Source organism: Microtus ochrogaster, chromosome 6 (genome assembly GCF_000317375.1).
Source record: "Microtus ochrogaster isolate Prairie Vole_2 chromosome 6, MicOch1.0, whole genome shotgun sequence".
NCBI lineage: Eukaryota > Metazoa > Chordata > Mammalia > Rodentia > Cricetidae > Microtus > Microtus ochrogaster.
Genome location: NC_022013.1, coordinates 21,353,131 through 21,362,760, shown reverse-complemented (window position 1 = coordinate 21,362,760; position 9,630 = coordinate 21,353,131). Strand labels below are relative to the sequence as shown.

The 9,630-nt window shown below is 46.2% G+C and overlaps 1 protein-coding gene across 1 annotated transcript in view; it reads right to left on the bottom strand.

Moving 5' to 3' along the window:
- Window positions 1–8,000: 8,000 nt before the first annotated feature.
- Pigr (polymeric immunoglobulin receptor) overlaps window positions 8,001–9,630 on the bottom strand; it is a 28,447-nt gene continuing 26,817 nt past the window's right edge. Inside the window, exon 11 of the mRNA XM_005348314.1 lies at window positions 8,001–9,293. Within this exon, the coding sequence (XP_005348371.1) occupies window positions 9,198–9,293 (96 nt within the window). The 3' untranslated portion in view covers window positions 8,001–9,197. The remainder of the gene's footprint in view (window positions 9,294–9,630) is intronic.

Below are 9,630 nucleotides of genomic sequence, written 5' to 3'. Positions count from 1 at the left end.
AATGAGGAAATGATCATCTGTCCTGTTTGCTAACTGGCCTTTGTCTTAAAAAAGAAATATATCAACAAACCACAGCGGAAATCGAGTGTTGAGAAAACATGTATTACATAAAAATGGGTGACTAGTGTTCAAAGGGTCTCTAAGAAACTCAGGACTCTGGGCAGCTACTGGGCTTTGACACCTTTCTCAGCGGGACCTCCCAGGATTCCTTTGCATTGACTGGTTCCTGGACTAAAGTCATTTATTGTTTCTCTGTCTTCAGGATAACACAGACTCACCTCCAGTTCTCCCCCGACAACAAAGGCTTTGTGGGCAGAAGCTCGGCTGCTTGAAGTTTAAGAGGCTGTCAGTTAATTCCTCCAAAGAATACTTGTGAACACCCTACTGTTTGTAGTGATATTAACCACAGATTTTGAGCAATTCACTCTTTTCCTCTACACTCTATCTAGAGAATAAATGAAGGCGAGCCAGCACAGCCTCAGGCACCCCACCAGGCAGATAATCATTCCTCGGGGGTCTTAGCCACACCCTGCCCAGTGCCGCAGCTGTACTTTGTCCCTTATTCTCCCACAGCGGTCTCCAAAATGGTCTTCCCTCTCACAGAGGCACACGCCACTGACCGGTAAGAGAAGGGCAATGCTAAGAGTCAGGTGTGACAAGTCACATAGCAACTCCGCCTGCAGTCCCAGCAGCCTGGGAGAGCCGGTCTTCAGGACACCTAGTGACAAGAATAAAGCCATTGATGAAGGGAAGAGAGAACCCGAGTCTGTGAAAGCTCATGAAAACAACTTTGGATTCAAGACAGAATGCCTGAGGGTTTGTCCAGACTTGACACGTTTTAGCCTTGGGCAAGCGTCCCTGAGCCCTGAGCCGGTGTTCTCACTGATAATAACGTGGGGACAGTCACTGTCTTGCCTGGTGCACAGCAGAAATCGCTGGTGTGGCAATGCTATTAAAGTCCTTTAACATGGAGATGTGCAAAGCGGTAGGGGGTTCCCAGGTTTTCCTTCAGGACTGCTTCATTGGCTAACCACAGTGCCCGGGGCCCCTGGTCTAGGCTCTCCAGCCTTGTGCCCATCCTATTTCAGGCTCCTTGGTGGCTGACTGCACGCCGCTCCCCAGTCACCCCCACACACCAGAGCTGTCACATGCTCTCCTAAACACGACGCAATCATTTCCTCAGCCCTGGAGATTGAATGTGAGCTCAGAGCAGGTGCAGAGGAAGAAGAAAGAGGAAACGTGTGGGCGTGAGCAGCCTGCCCTGCTGTGCCCTGCCCTGCCCTGCCCTGGCCATCTCTCTCCCCATCTCTTCTAGCTCAGAGCAACTGGCATGTGATAGCCTTCGGCCAGCAAGTAGGCCTCAGGCTTCTGGTTAGAGTGGCTAACCCAGGTCAGCTTCAGCTAGGATCAGGTTGACACTTCCTACTTAGAGAGCTCTTCCCAGTGGCCTTCACCGGCCAGGCAGCTAGCTGGGCTCTCTGTTGGCTGGGATTGCCTTGGAGTCCTGGGGCAGGCGAGAGGAAGGAAAGGAGGCGGGGAGAAAGGAGGGAGAATGTGAGTGAATGTACGAAGTATGATGGTGGGTGTGAGAGTGTGGGTGTCAGTGCATCGTGGACGTGGAAGCCAGTGTCCTTGCAAATGAGCAGCGTGGCATATGTAAAGGTGTGGGTGTTGTGTGGTATGTAGGCATGTGATGTGTGTTCTGTGGTACATGATGTGTATTGCGAGTAGATGGTGAGGCTGTAAGTGTGTATTATATATAGTTGGTATGTAATTTCTGCGTGTCTATGAAGTTCTGGAATTTGCTGGCTGAGCCTGTCAGTCAGGGCTGAATGAAAGCAGAGCATTTAACATGTGCAACCTACGCAGATTCCCTTTAAGAACTCCTATGAGGGGAAGAGCAAGAGTTAGCGTGTGTTGGGGGTGGAGAGTCGGCCATCTGCAAACCTTCTGATCCGCAGTGGTGGCCTGCCTGCATGATAGGCTGGTATGACAGCGGTATAAACACTGGGGGAGTAACCGACCAGTACTGACTGGAATGAAGGCCCCTTTCATGAGAGGGCACCTGTACCTGGCACTGCTCTGGTGGCCAAGGACCTGAGACTAGAGTGAACATGGGCCTGGGGGAAAAACAAATCCTGTTGTTCTACAAATGGAACCCTGTAACTAAGTGACTCCTGACAACACTCTGCTGGATATATTGAGGTTGTGCTCAGCCTGCTCAGAGAAGCCTCTTCCTGCTGCTGATGCCACCTAACACAGAGACCCACAGCTGTGCCACTTGCTGAGAATGAGAGACCTTGGAACACTGCGTCCTGAATGGGATGGTTCCATCAGTCCCCTCCCCTCAGGGTGCAGGGTGCAGGCAAAAGGCAGGAAGAGCGTGAGAGCCAGAGGGGTGGATGACTCCAAGGAGACAGTATCTTCCAGACACAACATGACTGACTCCATATGAACTCACCAAGACTGGCAGCATGCATGAGGCCTGCATAGGACCAAACCATATAAAATAAAAAATAAATCTTAAACAAAAGAATTACAAGTCTGTACTCTGCCAGGTAGGAATGACGAGAGAGATCCAAACTCTTAGGCCTGAATCTGGTCAAATGCAGGGCCGCCACTTCAGGCACCTCTCTACCCTCCCCCCCCACTTTGTGACTCACTGTCCTTTCCACAGGGACATATAAATCAGCCAGCCAATCAATAGTAGTCATTGGCTGAATCTGTAGCTCAATAGTCGAGTGATTCCCTTGAATGCATGAAGTCATGAGGTTCAATCTCCAACACTGCAAAGAGGCCACCATTGCATTCTCACTGGTAAGTGGGAATTTTGTAGATAGGTGTTAAGTGCAGTTCATCTATAGTGTACTTTAGCTCTGGAATTTTTCTGTTAATTTCTAGTTTGGATGAAGTAGCTGAAGATGAGAATGGAGCATTGAAGTCTTTTCTGTTATTACATCAGACTTTTCAAGCGCTTTAGTGTTTGCTTTATGAAATTACAAACCCTATATCTGGTGCGCACACACACGTATAATATATACACATATGTATATGTGTTTGTGTTTTATACCTTCTTATGGGTTATTTGCTTTATTAACGTACAGTACAGTGAGTCTCAGCCTTTTTAATGCTTTGACAATGCTTTAATTTAATTAATTAATGCTTTAATACACTTCCTCATGTTGCGATGACCTGCCCAACCATAAGATTATTTTGTTGCTACTTCAAAGCTGTAATCTTGCTACTGTGATGAATCCTAATGTAATTATCTGATATGCAGGCTATCTGATATGTGACCCCAGATGGGTTGTGACTCGCAGGTTGAGAACCACCAAGATAGTGACATAGTGACTTTCTTTATTGCTTCCCTGGACTAGCTGGCTTGAGGCCAGCCTTAGTGGCTATCAGACCAGCTAAGGAAGTTTTCAGACAGCTGACATTTGCTTCCTGAGTTGCCTCTGATATTCTGATCTCACAGTGCATGTGTTTCTTGGCGATAACAGAAAGCTGCCCTTTGCTTTTTAATGCGTTCAGATAGCCTTTAAATCTTTAAAAGGGCCACTGAGGCCATTTGTGTCAAATGAGAGACATTTGTTAGTGCCTGTGACTTTGCTAGCTGTTCTGGTTGGTTGGGCTCTTCTACGGTTGGTTCTTTGTCTCATGTTACTGTTGGAGGTTTCCTGGCTTACTGTGTTGGATGGGATGGATTCTTTCCTAGCTCTCCCTGGTTCATCTACTCATTGCCTAAAAATCATTCTTTTCTTTGTTTTTGTGAATAGGATTTTCTTTTAATATGCTATTTTTAAAATTTTTTTTCAAGATTTAGAAAATATCAATGTGTGTATGTGTGTGAAAGTATATTCCATACATGTGGAGGCCAGGAGAGGGTGTCAGATGCCCTGGGGCTAGAGTTATAGGCTGTTGTAAGCTGCCAGCAGTGTGTTGAACTTAGATCCTTTGGAAGAACGGGACACACTTGACAGCTGGTCCATTCGCCAGCCTTAAATATTTTCTACAGTGCCGGCATAGTGGTCATGAACTGCTTTAATTTGCAAATGTCCTTATTTCTTCTTCAGTTTCAAGGGCTGGCTTTATTGGATGTAGCCATCTTGATTGGCAGATGTGTATTTTCAGCGCTTGCCATATCCCATGCTTCCTAGTTCCTAGTGTTGCTAGTGATAGACCTGACGTTACTCTATTGTGTTTGCCTCTGTAGGTGGGGCCGGTGGTACACCTGATGTTATTGTGTTGTGTCTGCCTCTGCAGGTGGGTTGGCATTTCCCCCTTAGCGTTATAATACAGTTCCTTTGTTTTGAAGGGTTGACTATTTGGGGCTCTAAATCCCTCTTATGTTTGTCCATCCATTTCTTCTAGAGGATTGGGAAATTTGCTACTGTAATTGCATTGAAGGAACTATGGGAAATTTGCTACTGTAATTGCATCAAAGGAACTACACCTTTAGATTTCACCTCAACTTTTTCTTCTTTCTTGAGGATTCTTGGGCTTAGTCTCTTGAACGTGTCCTGGGTTTTGGTCATGCTGACCAACTTTTCTTTTGTTTATCTGAATGAATTATCATCTTCATTTTGTCCGTCCCTTGATAGTCTTGATTTTTCCTTGGCAGCATGGTTTTGTTTGTTGGTCCTTTCCACTGTGATTTTCCTTTGATTGATGGTCTCTTTGATCCCAGCATTTCTATTTGGTTGCTCGGAATCAAGTGCTGAAGTTTCCCTATTTTTCTAAGTTTGTTATCCACATTGATCACCTGTCCATCTGTTTCATTAGCTTTCTGTTGTAGCTGATTTCTAGAATCTAGCTGATTCTCTCACTTCGTGCATCTGCTTGTTTGAGGCTCCTGTGTAGTTATTAATTCTTTACAAAGCAGGACTCTGAACCATGTTTTCCAGCCTTTCATCTATCATAGCCCTTGGTTTCTTGTTTGGGGGAACTGTGGTCTTGTGGCCGTTTTCTTATATTTGCTGTTTCTTTGTTGTGTTTTGCACTTCTGTTGGTGTGACTGTGGCCCTGGTTTTTCCTTTTCACTTTCTCAACCCTCTTTTGATGTTTTGCAAGTCCCCGGGCAAGCTGTTTTTGCTGGTGTTTATGTTTCCTGGACAATTTGGAAGGGATGCTGACGACAGCAGCAGGTGCAAAGAGTTGGCAGCAGTCTGGGTGTGAACTTGCAGGAGTGGACACTCCGCCCTCCCCCTGTGCTCTCAGTAGGGTTCAGAGACAGTGGCACTACAGTGCTGACTGGGAAAAACACAATGAATAGGCTTTTTTTTTGAGTTGAGGAAAATTAATAATTAAGAAATAAAAAGAGAGGAAATAAATAATTAAGAAGTAACAGGGAAGGGAAAGGAAAACATAGAGTTAAGTTTGAAAAGGAGGTAAGTGTGGGTGAGAGTGATAAGAAGCAGTGGAGAACATGTTCTAGAATAGGTGCAGAGAAGAAGGAAAGAAGGAAAAGAAAAGCCATAAAAGTCTGTTTGGATGAGACAGAAGCTAAAACAAAAACTAAGCAGCTAAAGTGCCAAAGCAAATATTAAAGGTTCAAATGAAAATGCACTATAAAATAAAATGCAGAATGGTACTTCATGTTTCTATGCACTAGCACAGGATAGTAGCCCGTGTTTCTATGCAGTAGCATGGAATAGTAGCCCGTGTTTCTTGCTGGTAGAGATGAACACATGGTCATCTTTCACTGCAGTGTTGCAGGTGGGGTAAGGACTTTAAACAAAGTCGCCCAGTGTGTCTTCCCTACTGAAAGGGGGCTGTATAGAAGTCTCCTTTCTTCAGCCCGTCGCCTGCCGGCTGCAGCTTCATCTCTGGTGTGCATGTAGGGCGTTCTGTGATGGGGTGTGGAAGGCACACCCATACTGTGCTCACCATTGCTGTTGGGCACTCTCTTTCCTTCTACATTCTGTTGTTTTTGCTCCTCTTCTCTGACAGCTCTTGTCTAGGAATTCTTGTGTTCAGTAGTAGCATTAGGCCAGGTTAAGCACTTTTCTCATTCTCCCGCCTTTTCTCTTGCCTAGGCAGTGGCAGAAGGGCGTCCTCCTGTGTCCCTCTGGACCTTGCAGGGAGACTCAGCTTAAGACTCTCATGTGGTATGTTTACCACGGTCCCCATAGTTCCGCATTGCGCTGGTTATCTTTTTGTCCAGCTTGTATTAACTCCTGGCTGCAGCTCTAGCCAGTAGTTTCTCTTTAGCTTCTCAGACTTATGGCTGCTGTGTTCAGCAGGCAGCAGCGCCTCCCTGCCAGCTACCCCTGACTCCAGACTGGCATGAGCACTGTAGAGTGGCTGTCTGCCAGTTGGCTGCTCCTGGCTGTTTCATTTCACCATGATGATTCTGTAGATGTCGCCACGGCTCGTTTCTTTTTCCTGTGTCACCTGTCTTTATTTTCCCACTGTCCTTTGTGTGTTTCTGATCTTCTCTCATTTAACTCACAGGAATTCTAGTCATTTTTATCTTGATGCTTCTCTTTAACTAGGTCTCATAGAGGCCTTGTCTGTCACCATACATAGAAATCTTAATTATTGTTTTTGAGACAGAGTCTTGCTATGTAATATAGGTTGGCCTGGGAACTCAAAGGATTCTGGCCTCAACCTTCTTCATGCTGTGATTACGAGTGTGTGACATTAAATATAACCACCCTAGAAGAGACATCCTTGAGCTCCTTGCTTCATATGGCTGGATGATCTTTTTCTCATTTCTGCTTTAGTTCCATGGCCACTTTTGCACCACTGACCTCAATCTTGTATCTGGTGTGCCTTTTTTTCCACTTAGAAAGTATTGTTTCTGAAATAACCCTTCATTATTATCTTTTATGGTACAGGCTCCTCAGCACAGTTAAGTATTTCAGGGAAGTTTGGGTGGGGCACACTATATGTTTCTTTGACTTGGGGTCCAGAGTCATAATCATCAAACCAAATGGTTTATCTCTAACCTTGTGTTAATTAATCGATGTCCAGTGTTCTTAGAAGAGTTGTCTAGTCTTGAATCTAGAAACATCTTAAATGGGTAGAGATTATTTCACTTCACAAAGTAAGCTGCACGGTTATATCAAGCGTCTTGGCACTGCTAGGTAGGGGAACTGCTAGGTGGGCCTTATTAGTGCATAGCCATACTATTATGTAACAGCTTTCCAAAAGATCATTTTAACCCACAGGGAAGGTTTCCTTGTCGTCAGATATTTAAGTCACTCACTGAGTGGTTGATGGTCATTGCCGATCTGTTTATCATCCTCAAGCTCACAATTGATTTTATTCTTTTGTACGGGTTGAATGCCATCCTAACAAAGTTCAGGTCTGCCTGTGGCACAGCTTCCTTCCTGTAAGAATCTTCCTCAGGACAGAGTGTGTGGTGCGCTTGCTGTCACCTATTGATAACACAACTCATTGCCTGTGGTTTTAGTGTCTTCTCTTGGCCTTTGAGAGCAGGGAATGGGGTAGGCTATGTAATAAGCCCAGGCTTGAACGTTTGGTTATTGACATTAATGCAGACAGTGAATCTCAGTCTCCTGGTGCCGGCAGAGCCCTTCAGTGATTCCACAAGAAGAGTGGAGAAGCATATGGGATGAAGATATGTAATGTCTGCTAACAAGGGGCACAGCATACAGTGAGTTATTCCTCTGCTGGGGTGACTTCCTATCATTACCAGGGAAGTAGGATCGCACCCACATTTCAAAGAAAAGGACCTACCATTCCTTGTCTTTTCCTCTGCCTCCTTTTGCCTGGGAAGGAGTCAGAGACTCTAATCTAAGCCAGGGCCGTGGAATTAAGACCAAGTCCTGCAGTTGGTAGCCCAAGAGGAGGCCAGAGGAGGATTGTGCTCAAGGAAGAGCAGGTTGCTTAATATCTGTTCCTGTCCCCAAGACATCATGCTCAAGACCTCTTCAGCTCAGCCTCCGTAGGGACTGAGTTTGTAGGGACACATATTCTGGGGCACCTGAGTAGGAGCTGAGGTGTGGGGGACAAACACAGTCTGAGCCTCCTTGGTAGCAATCATAGACTTTAATTATTAATTGACATTTCTGATTTGTTGGTTTCAGCCTGTAGGTGCTGGTTGAAGTGCAGAGAAAAAGGCTTTTAATTTGACTCTTAGAAGAACAGCTGCTCCCAGGCTTAGTCTTCTTCCTGTCTGCTCAAAACTCTCCAAAAACAAGACGGCGGGAGAGAGCATTTGTTCCTTTATCTGAGGTCCACGTGAGTGACAGGAAGGGGAAAGGTGACACCAAGGAAAGATCCATTTGCATTTCTTCTTCTCCTCCTCCTTCTTCTGCTTCGAAACAAGGTCTTCATTGTATCCCAGGCTGGCCTCAAACTCCCTACTTAGCTAAGGATGACCTTGAACTTCTGATCCTATTTCTATATCTCTTGAGTGCCGGGATTGCGCCGTCTACACCACCATGCTCATTTTACTCATTTCGTCTTACTTCCTCATGCCAAAGTTCACCCTCTAATAAGGGAAGAGGTCTTGAAGGCAGATCCAACGTCAACAGCCAGGAGTTGCCAGATCTGGTCGGACACTGGCTTACCCCCACGGATGCCATAAAGCAAGTCTCTTCCATCTGAAAACCATGGTGCCCTTATGACTTACGTACGCCTCAGACTACAGGGATTTCTTATGTTGCCCTAACAGGCGCCGGGGCAGGAGGTATGCCTGGTACTGATGCCATGTCTTAGTGAAAAGTCAGACTCTGGAGGAGATGGGGCCTCTTCCAGTGGTGTGCGTAGAAAGGCTGTGGTCTGGAGCTCAGCGTTTAGTAGGTGCCTGAATTCTAATAAGCTCTCAGATGTGTTTTATCAAATGGAGAAGAGATGAAGGGAGGGATGGAGAGAGAAGAGTTACACTGACCCCCATCATATGGTATAAGAAACTTCAAATGGCTCTCCCACCTGAGGTGTGCCCTACCTAACTCTGAACCCTCTTCTTTCAGAAATGTCTCTCAGGTTTGACTCCTCCTTATTTCCACCTTAATTACTCCCTTAGCAGAGAAAAGCTGCAGGTCGGAACTCCTCACATCTCCCAGACAGGCACAGCGAGGCGGGGCTGTGATAACGGAGGAAGGGACCACCACACCTCTGAGGACAGGAGGGAAAGGTCAGGAGATGAGTGAGTTCAGGTTGTGAGTGGATCAGGGTGATTCTCGGGTTGATTGTCACAGGCAGGGGGAGGTGGTCAGCACTGCCTAGACGTCCCTGGGACCATCGTGGACCTGTGCAGCTATGTTGCTGGTCTGGAGCAGGAAGGCTGAGTAGGCCAGGTCAGCTTCCTCCTTGGATGACTGGGGAGCAATAAGGGAGGCGTTAGCAGATGGCAAGAAGAGGGACGTCCTTGCGAACTTTGCCCTCTCTGCTGGAGCAATACCCACTTCTGAGACCCTGCTTTCATTTCAGTCCAGCCCCCATGCTCAGCAGGAAGAGCAACATTTTGAGAAATGGAAAGTTGCAGCCTCTAAAAATATCTCCCACTGTCTCACTACCCCCTTATGCAAAGTGGAGTGGAACACCCTCTGTCGGTGGGGACTGTCCCCAATAGCTATGCCCTTGTAGTCCACAGGTGATGTGGCTTAGGTTGTTGTCAGTCGAGATGTCCTGTGTTTTCTCTTTTTTTTTTTTTTT